Below are 16,631 nucleotides of genomic sequence, written 5' to 3'. Positions count from 1 at the left end.
TTAAAGATTAATCTCCAGGATACTGCTGTGAGCAACCCAGGAAAAAATCAATGGGGCATTAAAACAAGTTTTGTGTTTTTATTTGCATCGTCTTTAAACAGTTTTGTTTGCCAGCTATGAAATTATTGGAGATAGGCAAAGGTTGTTTGACAGTCTAGAGTCATCCAATGCAGTAACAATGAGACAGTTCACTTTCTGTTGGCTGTGGGAAAGCAAGGCTCTGTGAGGTGGGACGTGTTGAGTGCCCAATGGTGGCAGTGTGGGGGCAGGGTATTTGGAGGTGCAAGGTCATGTAATGAAATGTCCAGGGATAGGTCCATCCAGAGTTAGCAGCTCAAGCTGACTTTCTGTCATGATCCTGATGGCGGCAAATTTAAATCACAGGCGCCAAGGACACCCGTTCAAAGGCAGCCGGGTCCTTCTTTAACCATGCAGATTGGGCTCCCATGAGGTCATCAGGAACTGACTGCAGTCTTGACTACCCCTGTCAGGAAGTGGAGCATTGGACCACAGAGACCCCAGCAAGATAAGTTATTATAATGTTATTCATTTTCTTTGTTAAATTGTGGGTCTGGAGGAATAGGAATGACCCTGGGAGGTTCCACAAGGAAATCTTGTGACTCCCCAGTCCCACTGATCGTCATCCCAAACACTTACCTTAATGCAGCCCTCTGGGAGAAAGAGGGAAGGGGGAGGGGGAATGTTTGAAGAGTTGACAGAACCATTTGATACCATCATCCCATCATGCACTGACAATAGAACTTATGGCTCAGCAAATGATTGGTAAGGAAAGTTGTAGAAAAATGGAACAGTGCTGCCAGAAAATGGTAAACATCAGCAGCCAAATAATTCTTTCAGTTCAAAAGCCTGAGTTGAGGAGATTCAATGGACACGTCCCAGTGCCTTTTAAATATATTTTCTTGCACTGGGCTAGAGGCATAAAGGTACAAATATTGTCATAAAACACTTTCCATACCTGCAGTCTCCAGAATGAGACAGGCAGCAGATGCACAGGAACAACACCACATCCAAGTTCCCCTCCAAGTCACACACCATCCTGATTTGGAACTCTCACCAGTCCTTCTCTGTCATTGCATCAAAATCCTGGCACTCCCTCCCTAACAGCACTGTGGGTGTACGTACACCACGTGGACTGTAGAGTTCAAGAAGGCGGCTCACCATCACCTTCTCAAGGGCATTGAGGGATGGACAATAAATTCTGTCCTAGCCGGCGATGGTCACATCCCATGAATGCGTTAAAAAAACGTAATGTGCTTCTGTCAACTCCTCTCTCTCATAAAGTAATGGTATTAGCTTGTTGAGTTTCAGTTACAAATAGCATAAAGAGGAATTTGTTCATAAAAAATCATTGCCAACAGTCCTTTGCACTCTATACAATTGACCGGGAATCTCACTCCATCTGGTTTAGGTGTGATCAGGAGTTAGAAAGAGCTCAACATTGTGTCTTGAGTTGATATACATTGGATACAACTTCATATTGAGGGGAATGTGCTAGTATAACAGGAGCTTTAATCAGTTGTGATATTTTGGTTTTAGTATTTAAAATTCATTCTCAGGAAATGGCCACCACAGGGAGGGCTGGCATTTATTGCCACCCCGAGTTGCCCATGAAAAAGTGGTGCTGGGCCTCCTTTTTTGCCTGTGTTCTCCCAACTTCTGTCACTAATGTACTTTTCTAAAAATACTATTTTTCGTTTTAGATTTTTCTGAATAACCATGCAGCCTTGGATTATGAATGGACTCCCATGTACATACTCACCATAACAATCGAGGCACTTAATTCTGACAGACACGTTGAATATCTCCAGCTATTTGTTCAAGATGTCCAAGATGAGCAGTGTGGTGTACACTTCCAGACTCAAGGAGGTAGCTAATTTCTATTTCAATCTTGGTCTTCCTGTGAGTTTTGTGCTGAGTGGGCTTAGGAATGTTAGTGCCGTGGAGTGGAGTGCATTCCCAGCTATCCCAGCACTCCCAGGTCAGCTATGGTATAATTAGATTCAGGGTAAAGCTCCCTCTTCTTTGGCCCAACAATTTATCTCAAACCCAATCTCAGAAGAGTCCCACTTATCGCACTAAGGTGAGATGGTTTCTACACCAGCCAGCCTGAACCTTTCAGTGTGATTGCTAATTTTGTGACAATGAGTTTGAATTCAGCAAAGATTTGACTCTTGGCTATTACCCACTCAGAGCTGGTTTTGAAATATGGACCCATGCAGAACAGTGAGTGGATGTTGAATGGGCCCATGCCCTTTAGGAACTGTTAATGGGCTGTGGGCAGAGCAAAACAGCAAGAATACCACAATACAGAAGTTTTCTAATGTATTGCTACACCACAGTCATTACTCCTCATGACATCATTTTCTCAAGAAATATTTTAAACTCACACAGGAGCCACGGTTTACGTACGAGAAACAGCGGCACCTCTCTCCCACATCTACACCATTGTGTCAGCGCCATCGTATGCAGAGAATTTTATAGTAAGTACACTTTTACAGTTAGGGGGTGACTGTGCGGGTCTTCTATAAACTCCACAGAGACTCAAACATTCAAGTTGGTTGATCCCAGAGTGTGTGAGATATATCCCTGCAGTCAGAGATCGAGTCCCAGTGGTTGTGGTTTGGGTGGCTACACTGTCTCTAACTGTGACAGACGAAAACAAATCTTCAAAAGGGTTTATTTGAGGCACAGCAGAATAGTGGTAATATTACTAGACTAGTAATCCAGAGGCCCAGAACAATGCTTCAGAGACATGAGTTCAATCCCACCACAGCAGCAGGGGGAATTTAAATTCAATTAATTAATAAAATCTGGAATAAAAAGCTAGTCTCAGTAATGATGACCATGAAACTACTGGATTGTAGTAAAAACCCATCTGCTTCACTAATGCTCTTTAGAGAAGGAAATCTGCTGTCCTTACCTGGTCTGGCCTACAAATGACTTCAGACTCACAACAATGTGGTTGACTCTTAACTGCTCTCTGAAATGGCCTAACAAGCGACTCAGTTGTATCAAAACTGCTACGAACATCTAGAGGAATGAAACCGGACAGTGAACCAGACACCAGATTCCATATGACAGAGGCACCCCCAGCCCAGTTGTCCCTGTGAAGTTCTCCACACTGACATCTTGGGACTTGTGCCAAAACTGGGAGAACTGTCCCACAGACTAGTCAAGCAACAACCTGATGTACATACTCACAGAATCATACCTTACAGCCAATTTTCCAAACTCCACCATCATCATCCCTGGGTATGTCCTGTCCCCACTGGCAGGACAGACCCACCAGAGGTGATGGCACAGTGGTATACAGTCAAGAGAGAGTTGCATTGGGAGTCCTCAACATTGCCTCCAGACCCCATGAAGTCTCATGGCATCAGGTCAAAAATGGACAAGGTAACCTCCTGCTGATTACCACCTACTGCCCACCCTCAGCCGATGAATCAATACTCCTCCATGTTGAACAACAATTGGAAGAAGCACTGAGGGTGGCAAGGGCACAGAATGTACTCTGGGTGGTGTACTTCAATGTTAATCACAAAGAGTGGCTCGGTAGCACCACTACTGACTGAGCTGGCCAAGTCCTAAAGGACATATTTGCCAGACTGGGTTTGTGGCAGGTGATGGGAGAGTCAACACAAGGGACAAATTTACTTGACCTCGTCCTCACCAATCTAGCTGGTGTAGGTGCATCTGTCCATGACAGTGTTGGTTGGAGTGACCACCACACAGTCCTTGCGGAGATGAATCCCTATCTTCATATTCAGGGCACTCTATCGCGGCTCTACCCTGTGCTAAATGGGGTTGATACAGAACAGATCCAGCAGCTCAAAACTGGGCATCCAGCAGGAGGTGTGGGCCATCAGTAACAGCTGAATTGTATTCCACCATAATCTGTAACCTCATGGCCTGGCATATCCCTCAGCTACCAGGGGCCCAACCCTGGTTCAATGAGGAGTGCAGGAGAGCATGCCAGGAGCTAAAAATGAGGTGCCAACCTGGTGAAGCTACAACATAGGACAACATCCATGCTAAACAGTGGAAGCAGCATGCAATAGACTGAGCTAGGTGATCCCACAACCAACTGATCACTTCAAAGATCAGCAGTCCTGCCACCTCCAGTCATGAATGGTGGACAGTTAAACAACTAACCAGGGGAGAAGGAGACTCCAAAAATTTCCCCAATCTCAATGATGGGAGAGCCCAGCACATCAGTTCAAGACAAGGCTGAAGCATTTGTAAACAACTTCAGCCAGAAGTCCCAAGTGGATGGGCACTGGCATCTACTCAACAGTGTGGAAAATTGCCCTGGTATGTCCTAGCCACAAAAAGCAGGACAAATTAAATCCGCCAATTACTGGCCCATCAAGCACCTCTCAATCATCAAAAAGTGATGTAAGCTGTCATCGACAGAGCTATCAAGCGTCACTTACACAGCAATAACCTGCTCACTGATGATCAGTTTGGGTTCCACCAGGGCCACTCAGCTGCTGACCTCATTACAGCCTTGGTCCAAATGTGGACAAAAGAGCAGAATTCCAGAGGTGAGGTGAGAGTGACTGCCCTTGACATCAAGGCAGCATTTGACCAAGTATAGCATCAAGGAGCCCGAGCAAAACTGAAGTCAGTGGGAATCAAGGGGAAAACGCTCCACTGGTTAGAGTCATACCTCGCACAAAGGAAGATGGTTGTGGTTGTTGGAGGTCAATCATGTCAGTCTCAGGACACCACTGCAGGAGTTCCTCAGGGTAGTGTCCTAGGCCCAACCATCTTCAGCTGCTTCATCTATGACCTTCCTCCCATCATAAGGTCAGAAATGGGGATGTTTGCTGATTATTGCACAATGTTAAGTAATATTCACAACCCTTCAGATACTGAAGCAGTCCGTGTTCATATGCAGCAAGACCTGGACAACATCCAGGCTTGGGCAGATAAGTGGCAAGTAACATTCTCACCATACAAGTTCCAGGCAATGACTACTTCCAACAAGAGAGAATCGAACCATCTCCCCCTGATGTTCAATAGCAATACCTTTGCTGAATTCCCCACTATCAACATCCTGGGGGTCACCATTGATCAGAAACTGAACTGGACCAGTCATAAAAATACTGTCGCTACAAGAGCAGTTCAGAGGCTGGGAATTCTATGGCGAGTAACTGACCTCCTGACTTCCCAAAGCCTGTCCGCCATCTACAAGGCACAAGTCAGGAGTGTGATGGAATATTCTCCACTTACCTGGATGGGTGCAACTCCAACAACACTCAAGAAGCTTGACATCATCCAGGACAAAGCAATGGCAGCATCTACAAGATGCACTGCAGCAACTCACTTTGGCCCCTTCCAACCTGCAACCTCTACCACCTAGAAAGACAAGGGCAGCAGATTCATGGGAACACCACCACCTGCAAGTTCCCCTCCAAGCCACACACCATCCTGACTTGGAACTATATCGCTGTTCCTTCACTGTCGCTGGGTCAAAATCCTGGAACTCCCTTCCTGCCAGCACTGTGGGTGTACCTACCCCACATGGACTGTAGCAGTTCAAGAAGGCAGCTCACCACCACCTTCTCAAAGGCAATTAATGATGGGCAACAAATGCTGGCCTGGCCAGTGACACCCACGTCCCATGAATCGATTTTAAAAAATCAAATAGGAATTGCACAAGGTAATAGTCGATACAGTTTTACTGCCATGAAACGAACAGTTTGAATAAAGAAGGTGAAATAAAAGCACTCTTGTCGGATAAAAGTCCTAAAGCATGAAGTTCAAGTTCTGCTGGTCCATCAATAACGTCACTGCTAAGGTGTCGGCATGGCTCAGTGGTAGCACTCGCCCATCTTGGCCAGATGACTTGGGGAGGCCTCCCCTGCTGCTCTTCGAATTATGTCATGGATTTTTGTACTTTCACCAGAGAGAGAAGATGAGGCCTCAGTTTAACGTCTCATCCAAAAGATAACACCTCTGACAGGGTAGCACTCCCTCAGTACTGTACGGTCATCTGCGAATTTACATTCCTGTCTCTAGAGTGAAACGTGAACCCGTGATCTTCTGACTCAGAGGCAAGAGTGCTACTAACTGAGTCACATTGATACAGGTAACGAAATGTATGATGTTGTTGAACCTAATTGGCCTGCAGCAGATAGTTATAATTGTGCAGGTAGGGTTTAAATAATGTGGTACTAAGTTACTAACTTCACTATTCCTTTATTGCAGTACACTATCACTGATGCCATTCCTGCTTCTGCGAAACAGCAGTTCAGCATAGACCAATCAGGAAGCATCCATGTTCCACTCAATGGCTTTGGTCATCATAATGAGGAGAGGGTAAAGTGCATTATGTCTGTGGTTTTGTTGCTCTTTGATTGGAACAGGAATCGAAGGCACTGACTGGTGTAGTGGCTTTGCACAGCAGGAACCCGAGCTCTAGAGGTTGCACAGGCACTTTCAAGCCTTGTTCTTGATGGGTCAAAGGCCTCAGTAAGAAACTACTAACAACTCAGCACCAATTTGGGTCTCTTTGATCAGGTGCTGATCCCAGCGGAATTGCTGCACCTTGTGCATCTGGGCGCTACTGAGTGCCTGGTTAACTAATGGATGCGGAGTCAGCTTGAATTCCCCATCCTTTTCATAGTCCTCAACCAAAGAAATTGAGCAAAGGCGACCATGAGGGAGGATTATTCCAGCTCCCATACAGCCAGTGAGATGCTCTTGGTAATCCCAGTTCTGGCACAGTGATAATCTGCTGGTATTCCCAGCTGCAGCACAGCGATAAACTCCTGGTACTTCCAGTTCGAGCATAGTGATAAATTCCTCATATTCACAGCTCCAGCACAGTGATAACCTCCTGGTAAACCCAGTTCCAGCACACTGAAAACTTCCTGGTAAACCCAGTTCCAGCCGAGTGATAACCTGCAGGTATTCCCAGTTCCAGCACAGTGATAACCTCCGGGTATTCCCAGTTCCAGCACAGTGATACCCTCCGGGTATTCCCAGTTCCAGCACAGTGATAACCTCTGGGTATTCCTAGTTCCAGCACAGTGATACCCTCCGGGTATTCCCAGTTCCAGCACAGTGATAACCTCTGGGTATTCCTAGTTCCAGCACAGTGATACCCTCCGGGTATTCCCAGTTCCAGCACAGTGATACCCTCCGGGTATTCCTAGTTCCAGCACAGTGATAACTTCCTGGTAATCCCAGTTCCTGGACACGGAAACCCTCCTGGTTAGACCAGCTCCAGCACTGTGATAACCTGCTGGTAATTCCAGCTCCAGTGATAACCTCATGGCAACTGTGTCACCTGCCCGGTGCCAGGGTTCGAGATATCTGCTCAGGGCTGGAGTGGAACATACAGCACAAGGGGGAATATCTAGTCATCATGGTCCATGTAGGTACCAACGACATAGAGGTTCTGCATAGTCAGTATGAGGAATTAGGCACTAAATTAAGAAGCAGAACCTCAAAGGTAATAATATCTGGATTATTACATACAATGTTTTTGGGATAATTTCTTGGAATAGTATGTTCTGGAGCTACCAGAGAGCAGGCTATATCAGACCTGGTATTGTGCAATGTGATAGGTTTAATTAATAACCTCATAGTTAAGGCGCCCCTAGGTAGCAGCGATCATATTTACATTCAGTTTGAGGGAGAGAAGAGTGGGTCCAAGACTAGTATTTTAAACTTAAATAAGGGCAATTATGAGTGCATGAAAGCAGAACTAGCTAAAGTGAACTGGCAAATCAGGTTAAGGGATAGGTCAATGAGATGCAGTGGCAGACATTTAAGGGGATATTTCAGAATACATAGAATAGATACATTTCAACAAGAAAGAAAAATTCCAAAGGGGGAACCCGCCATCTGTGGTTAACTAAAATAGTTAAGGATAGTATCAAACTTAAAGAAAAAGCAAAGATTGCACTAAGATGGGTGGCAGGTCAGAAGATTGGACAGAATATAAAAAACAGCAAAGAATGACTAAAAGATTGATAAGGAAGGTCAAATTAGAGTACGAGAGAAAGCTAGCTAGAAGTTTAAAGACAGATACTAGGAGTTTCTATCAATATTCAAAAAAAGAAAAGAGTTAACAAAGTGAGCATTGATCCTATGAAAAGTGAGTCTGGGGAATTAATAATGGATAATAAGGAGATGGCAGATGAATTGAACAGATATTTTGCATCAGTCTTCACTATTGAGGATACAAGTAACATTATTAGCTGTAAGTCAGGAAATAGAAGGAAGGGAGGAACTCAAGAAAGTTACAATCACCAGGGAAGTGGTACTGAACAAATTGTTGGAGCTGCGGGCTGGCAAGTATCTGGGTCCTGATGGACTTCATCTGAGGGTGTTAAAAGAAGTGGCTAGTGAAATAGTTGATGCTTCAGGTTTAATTTTCCAAAATTCCCTCGATTTGGGGAAGGTTCCATTGGACTGGAAAATAGCAAACGTAACTCTGTAATTCAAAAAGGGAGAGAGACAGAAAGTAGAAACTACAGGCCAGTTAGCTTAATATCTGTCTTAGGGAAAATGTTAGAAACTATTATTAATCATGCTATAACAGGGCACACAGAAAAATTCAAGGTAATCAGGCAGACTCAACATGGTTTTGTGAAAACAAAATCATGTTTAACCAATTTATTGGAGTTCTTTGAGGGAGTTACATGTGCTGTGGATAAAGGGGAACTGGTAGATGTATTGTACTTAGATTACCAGAAGGCATTTGAAAAGGTGCCACATCAAAGGTTATTGCAAAAAATAAAAGCTCATGGTGTAGGGGGTAACATATTAGCATGGATAGAAGATTGGTTAGCTAACAGGAAAAAGACAGTAGGCATAAATGGGTAATTTTCTGGTTGGCAAGATGTAACAAGTGGTGTGCCACAGGGATCTGTGCTGGGGCCTCAACTTTTTACAATTTATATAAATGACTTAGATGAAGGGACCGAAGGTATGGTTGCAAAATTTGCTCATGACGCAAAGATAGGTAAGAAAGTAAGTTGTGAAGGGGACATAAGGATGCTATAGAGGGATATAGATAGGTTTAGTGAATGGACAAAGACCTGGCAAATGGAGTATAATGTGGAAAAAAGAGAAATTGCCCATTTTGGCAGGAAGAATAAAAAAGAAGCATATTATCGAATCAGTTCAACCATGAATTTATTGAATGGCGGAGCAGGCTCGAGGGGCCGAGTGGCCTACTCCTCCGAATTCGTAGGTTCGTATGTATCCCATTTCCAGCACAGTGAAAACCTCCTGATAATTCCAGCTCCAACACAGTGATAGCCTCCTGGTATTCCACGTTCCAGCACAATGATAACCTCCTGGTATTCCCAGTTCTGACACAATGAGAGGCTGCTGGTATTCCCAGTTCCAGCGCAGTGAAAATCATTTGGTAATCCCACCTCCAGCAGTGATAACCTCCAGCTAATCCCAGTTCCAGCGCAATGCTAACCACCAGGTGTTCCCACCTCCAGCACAGTGAAAACCTCCTGGTATTCCCAGCTGCAGCAGAGTGATAACCACATGGTAATCCCAGTTCCAACATAGTGATAGCCTCCGAGTATTCCCAGTTCCAGCACAGTGATAACCTCCTGGTAATCCCAGTTCCAGCACAATGCTAACTTCCTGGAGTTCCCAGTTCCAGCACAATAATGATAACCTGGTATTCCCAGTTCCAACAAGATATAACGCATGGTGTGTCACAGGGATCTGTGCTGGGGCCTCAACATTTTACAATTTATATAAATGACTTAGATGAAGGGACTGAAGGTATGGTTGCTAAATTTGCCGATGAGACAAAGATAGGTAGGAAAGTAACTTGTGAAGAGGACATAAGGTGGCTACAGAGGGATATAGAGAGGTTAAGTGAGTGGGCAAAGACCTGGCAAATGGAGTATAATGTGGGAAAGTGGGAAATTGTCCACTTTGGCAGCAAGAATGAAAAAGAAGCATATTATCTAAATGGTGAGAGATTGCAGAGCTCTGAGATGCAGAGGGATCTGGGTGTCCTAGTGCACAAATTGCAAAGAGTTAGTATGCAGGTACAGCATGTAATTAGGAAAGCAAATAGAATGTTATTGTTTATCGCAAGGGAAATTGAATACAAAAGTAGGGAGGTTATGCTTCAGCTATACAGGGCATTGGTGAGACCACATCTGGAGTACTGTGTACAATACTGATCTCCTTATTTAAGGAAGGATTTAAATGCGTTGGAAGCAGTTCAGAGAAGGTTTACTAGACTAATACCTGGAATGGGTGGGTTGTCTTAGGATAGGTTGGACAGGCTAGGCTTGTATCCGCTCGAGATTAGAAGAGTAAGAGGCAACTTTATTGAAACATATAAGATCTTGAGGGGTCTTGACAGGGTGGATGTGGAAAGGATGTTTCCGCTTGTGGGAGAATCTAGAACCAGGGGTCACTGTTTAAAAATAAGGGCTCACCCATTTAAGACAGAGATGAGGAGAATTTTTTTCTCTCAGCGGGTCGTGAGTCTTTGGAACTCTCTTCCTCAAAAGGCAATAGAAGCAGAGTCTTTGAATATTTATAAGGCAGAGGTAGATAGATTCTTGATAAGCAAGGGGGTGAAAGGTTATCAGGGGTGGGTGGGAATGTGGAGTCATCAGTTCAGCCATGAATTTATTGAATGGCAGAGCGAGCTCGAGGGGCCGAGTGACCTCGTACTCCTAATTTGTATGTTCGTATGTATCCCAGTTCCAGCACAGTGAAAACCTCCTGGTAATCCCAGTTCCAGCACAGTTAAAACCTTCTGGCATTTCCAGTTCCAGCACAGTGAAATCCATCTGGTAATCCCAGTTCCAGCACAGTGAAATCCATCTGGTAATCCCAGTTCCAGCACAGTGAAATCCATCTGGTAATCCCAGTTCCAGCACAGTGAAATCCATCTGGTAATCCCAGTTCCAGCACAGTGAAATCCATCTGGTAATCCCAGTTCCAGCACTGTAATAACCTCCTGGTATTCCCAGTTCCAGCAGCGTGATAACCTCACGGTAATCCCAGTTCCAGCACAGTGTAATCCATCTGGTAATCCCAGCTCCAGCACAGTGATAACCTCCTGGTATTCCCAGTTCCAGCACAGTGAAATCCATCTGGTAATCCCAGTTCCAGCACAGTGAAATCCATCTGGTAATCCCAGCTCCAGCACAGTGATAACCTCACGGTAATCCCAGTTCCAGCACAGTGAAATCCATCTGGTAATCCCAGTTCCAGCACAGTGAAATCCATCTGGTAATCCCAGTTCCAGCACTGTAATAACCTCCTGGTATTCCCAGTTCCAGCAGCGTGATAACCTCACGGTAATCCCAGTTCCAGCACAGTGTAATCCATCTGGTAATCCCAGCTCCAGCACAGTGATAACCTCCTGGTATTCCCAGTTCCAGCACAGTGTTAACCTCCTGGTATTCCCAGTTCCAGCAGCGTGATAACCTCTGGGTTTTCCCAGTTCCAGCACAGAGATAACCTCCTGGTAATCCCAGTTCCAGCACAGTGTTAACCTCCTGGTATTCCCAGTTCCAGCAGCGTGATAACCTCACGGTAATCCCAGTTCCAGCACAGTGTAATCCATCTGGTAATCCCAGCTCCAGCACAGTGATAACCTCCTGGTATTCCCAGTTCCAGCACAGTGATAACCTCTGGGTTTTCCCAGTTCCAGCACAGAGATAACCTTCTGGTATTCCCAGTTCCAGCACAGTGTTAACCTTCTGGTATTCCCAGTTCCAGCATTGTGATAACCTCCTGGTATTCCCAGTTCCAGCAGCGTGATAACCTCACGGTAATCCCAGTTCCAGCACAGTGTAATCCATCTGGTAATCCCAGTTCCAGCACAGTTATAACCTCTGGGTTTTCCCAGTTCCAGCACAGAGATAACCTTCTGGCATTCCCAATTCCAGCACAGTGAAATCCATCTGGTAATACCAGTTCCATCACAGTGATAACCTCCTCGTAATCCCAGTTCCAGCACAGTGTAATCCATCTGGTAATCCCAGTTCCAGCACAGTGATAACCTCCTGGTATTCCCAGTTCCAGCAGCGTGATAACCTCATGGTAATCCCAGTTCCAGCACAGAGATAACCTTCTGGTATTCCCAGTTCCAGCATTGTGATAACCTCCTGGTATTCCCAGCTCCAGCACAGTGATAACCTCCTGGTATTCCCAGTTCCAGCACAGTGATAACCTCCTGGTATTCCCAGTTCCAGCACAGTGATAACCTCCTGGTAATCCCAGTTCCAGCAGCGTGATAACCTCACGGTAATCCCAGTTCCAGCACAGTGTAATCCATCTGGTAATCCCAGCTCCAGCACAGTGATAACCTCCTGGTATTCCCAGTTCCAGCACAGTGTTAACCTCCTGGTAATCCCAGTTCCAGCACAGTGATAACCTCTGGGTTTTCCCAGTTCCAGCACAGTGATAACCTTCTGGTATTCCCAGTTCCAGCATTGTGATAACCTCCTGGTATTCCCAGCTCCAGCACAGTGATAACCTCCTGGTATTCCCAGTTCCAGCACAGTGATAACCTCCTGGTATTCCCAGTTCCAGCACAGTGATAACCTCCTGGTAATCCCAGCTCCAGCACAGTGATAACCTCACGGTAATCCCAGTTCCAGCACAGTGTAATCCATCTGGTAATCCCAGTTCCAGCAGCGTGATAACCTCCTGGTATTCCCAGTTCCAGCACAGTGATAACCTCCTGGTATTCCCAGTTCCAGCACAGTGATAACCTCACGGTAATCCCAGTTCCAGCACAGTGATAACCTCACGGTAATCCCAGTTCCAGCACAGTGATAACCTCACGGTAATCCCAGCTCCAGCACAGTGATAACCTCACGGTAATCCCAGTTCCAGCACAGTGTAATCCATCTGGTAATCCCAGTTCCAGCAGCGTGATAACCTCCTGGTATTCCCAGTTCCAGCACAGTGATAACCTCCTGGTATTCCCAGTTCCAGCACAGTGATAACCTCCTGGTAATCCCAGCTCCAGCACAGTGATAACCTCACGGTAATCCCAGTTCCAGCACAGTGTAATCCATCTGGTAATCCCAGTTCCAGCAGCGTGATAACCTCCTGGTATTCCCAGTTCCAGCACAGTGATAACCTCCTGGTATTCCCAGTTCCAGCACAGTGATAACCTCACGGTAATCCCAGTTCCAGCACAGTGATAACCTCACGGTAATCCCAGTTCCAGCACAGTGATAACCTCACGGTAATCCCAGCTCCAGCACAGTGATAACCTCACGGTAATCCCAGTTCCAGCACAGTGTAATCCATCTGGTAATCCCAGTTCCAGCAGCGTGATAACCTCCTGGTATTCCCAGTTCCAGCACAGTGATAACCTCCTGGTATTCCCAGTTCCAGCACAGTGATAACCTCCTGGTATTCCCAGTTCCAGCACAGTGATAACCTCACGGTAATCCCAGTTCCAGCACAGTGATAACCTCACGGTAATCCCAGTTCCAGCACAGTGATAACCTCACGGTAATCCCAGTTCCAGCACAGTGATAACCTCACGGTAATCCCAGCTCCAGCACAGTGATAACCTCACGGTAATCCCAGTTCCAGCACAGTGTAATCCATCTGGTAATCCCAGTTCCAGCAGCGTGATAACCTCCTGGTATTCCCAGTTCCAGCACAGTGATAACCTCTGGGTTTTCCCAGTTCCAGCACAGAGATAACCTCCTGGTATTCCCAGTTCCAGCACAGTGTAATCCATCTGGTAATCCCAGCTCCAGCACAGTGATAACCTCCTGGTATTCCCAGTTCCAGCACAGTGATAACCTCCTGGTATTCCCAGCTCCAGCACAGTGATAACCTCCTGGTACTCCCAGCTCCAGCACAGTGATAACCTCCTGGTATTCCCAGTTCCAGCACAGTGTTAACCTCCTGGTAATCCCAGTTCCAGCAGCGTGATAACCTCCTGGTATTCCCAGTTCCAGCACAGTGATAACCTTCTGGTACTCCCAGCTCCAGCACAGTGATAACCTCCTGGTATTCCCAGTTCCAGCACAGTGTTAACCTCCTGGTATTCCCAGTTCCAGCACAGTGTTAACCTCCTGGTATTCCCAGTTCCAGCACAGTGATAACCTCCTGGTATTCCCAGTTCCAGCACAGTGTTAACCTCCTGGTATTCCCAGTTCCAGCAGCGTGATAACCTCCTGGTATTCCCAGTTCCAGCACAGTGATAACCTCCTGGTAATCCCAGTTCCAGCACAGTGATAACCTCCTGGTATTCCCAGTTCCAGCACAGTGTTAACCTCCTGGTAATCCCAGTTCCAGCACAGTGTAATCCATCTGGTAATCCCAGCTCCAGCACAGTGATAACCTCCTGGTATTCCCAGTTCCAGCACAGTGTTAACCTCCTGGTATTCCCAGTTCCAGCAGCGTGATAACCTCCTGGTATTCCCAGTTCCAGCACAGTGATAACCTCCTGGTAATCCCAGTTCCAGCACAGTGTAATCCATCTGGTAATCCCAGTTCCAGCACAGTGATAACCTCTGGGTTTTCCCAGTTCCAGCACAGTGATAACCTCTGGGTTTTCCCAGTTCCAGCACAGAGATAACCTTCTGGTATTCCCAGTTCCAGCATTGTGATAACCTTCTGGTATTCCCAGTTCCAGCACAGTGATAACCTCCTGGTATTCCCAGTTCCAGCACAGTGATAACCTCCTGGTATTCCCAGTTCCAGCACAGTGTTAACCTCCTGGTATTCCCAGTTCCAGCAGCGTGATAACCTCACGGTAATCCCAGTTCCAGCACAGTGTAATCCATCTGGTAATCCCAGTTCCAGCAGCGTGATAACCTCCTGGTATTCCCAGTTCCAGCACAGTGATAACCTCCTGGTATTCCCAGTTCCAGCACAGTGATAACCTCCTGGTAATCCCAGTTCCAGCACAGTGATAACCTCCTGGTAATCCCAGTTCCAGCACAGTGATAACCTCCTGGTAATCCCAGTTCCAGCACAGTGATAACCTCCTGGTATTCCCAGTTCCAGCACAGTGATAACCTCCTGGTATTCCCAGTTCCAGCACAGTGATAACCTCCTGGTAATCCCAGTTCCAGCACAGTGATAACCTCCTGGTAATCCCAGTTCCAGCACAGTGATAACCTCCTGGTAATCCCAGTTCCAGCACAGTGATAACCTCCTGGTAATCCCAGTTCCAGCACAGTGATAACCTCATGGTAATCCCAGTTCCAGCACAGTGATAACCTCATGGTAATCCCAGTTCCAGCACAGTGATAACCTCATGGTAATCCCAGTTCCAGCACAGTGATAACCTCCTGGTAATCCCAGTTCCAGCACAGTGATAACCTCATGGTAATCCCAGTTCCAGCACAGTGATAACCTCATGGTAATCCCAGTTCCAGCACAGTGATAACCTCTGGGTTTTCCCAGTTCCAGCACAGTGATAACCTCATGGTAATCCCAGTTCCAGCACAGTGATAACCTCATGGTAATCCCAGTTCCAGCACAGTGATAACCTCCTGGTAATCCCAGTTCCAGCACAGTGATAACCTCCTGGTAATCCCAGTTCCAGCACAGTGTTAACCTCCTGGTATTCCCAGTTCCAGCAGCGTGATAACCTCACGGTAATCCCAGTTCCAGCACAGTGTAATCCATCTGGTAATCCCAGCTCCAGCACAGTGATAACCTCCTGGTATTCCCAGTTCCAGCACAGTGTTAACCTCCTGGTATTCCCAGTTCCAGCAGCGTGATAACCTCCTGGTAATCCCAGTTCCAGCACAGTGATAACCTCCTGGTATTCCCAGTTCCAGCACAGTGTTAACCTCCTGGTATTCCCAGTTCCAGCACAGTGATAACCTCCTGGTAATCCCAGTTCCAGCACAGTGATAACCTCCTGGTATTCCCAGTTCCAGCACAGTGTTAACCTCCTGGTATTCCCAGTTCCAGCACAGTGTTAACCTCCTGGTATTCCCAGTTCCAGCACAGTGATAACCTCCTGGTAATCCCAGTTCCAGCACAGTGATAACCTTCTGGTAATCCCAGTTCCAGCACAGTGATAACCTCCTGGTAATCCCAGTTCCAGCACAGTGATAACCTCCTGGTATTCCCAGTTCCAGCACAGTGATAACCTCCTGGTATTCCCAGTTCCAGCACAGTGATAACCTCCTGGTAATCCCAGTTCCAGCACAGTGATAACCTCCTGGTAATCCCAGTTCCAGCACAGTGATAACCTCCTGGTAATCCCAGTTCCAGCACAGTGATAACCTCCTGGTAATCCCAGTTCCAGCACAGTGATAACCTCCTGGTATTCCCAGTTCCAGCACAGTGATAACCTTCTGGTAATCCCAGTTCCAGCACAGTGATAACCTCCTGGTAATCCCAGTTCCAGCACAGTGATAACCTCCTGGTAATCCCAGTTCCAGCACAGTGTTAACCTCCTGGTATTCCCAGTTCCAGCAGCGTGATAACCTCACGGTAATCCCAGTTCCAGCACAGTGTAATCCATCTGGTAATCCCAGCTCCAGCACAGTGATAACCTCCTGGTATTCCCAGTTCCAGCACAGTGTTAACCTCCTGGTATTCCCAGTTCCAGCAGCGTGATAACCTCTGGGTTTTCCCAGTTCCAGCACAGAGATAACCTC

General features: G+C 46.4%; 1 protein-coding gene across 4 annotated transcripts in view; it reads left to right on the top strand.

Moving 5' to 3' along the window:
• The window catches only part of LOC137380364 (cadherin-related family member 4-like), a 177,448-nt gene that overhangs the window by 22,743 nt on the left and 138,074 nt on the right, over window positions 1-16,631 (top strand). For all 4 annotated transcript variants that reach the window (XM_068052295.1, XM_068052294.1, XM_068052291.1 and 1 more), the window contains exons 4-6: window positions 1,722-1,887; window positions 2,413-2,501; window positions 6,235-6,345. In XM_068052295.1, the coding sequence (XP_067908396.1) occupies window positions 1,722-1,887; window positions 2,413-2,501; window positions 6,235-6,345 (366 nt within the window). The remainder of the gene's footprint in view (window positions 1-1,721; window positions 1,888-2,412; window positions 2,502-6,234; window positions 6,346-16,631) is intronic.

This window comes from Heterodontus francisci, chromosome 19 (genome assembly GCF_036365525.1).
Source record: "Heterodontus francisci isolate sHetFra1 chromosome 19, sHetFra1.hap1, whole genome shotgun sequence".
Lineage (NCBI taxonomy): Eukaryota > Metazoa > Chordata > Chondrichthyes > Heterodontiformes > Heterodontidae > Heterodontus > Heterodontus francisci.
This window is presented reverse-complemented; position numbering and strand designations above follow the sequence as displayed.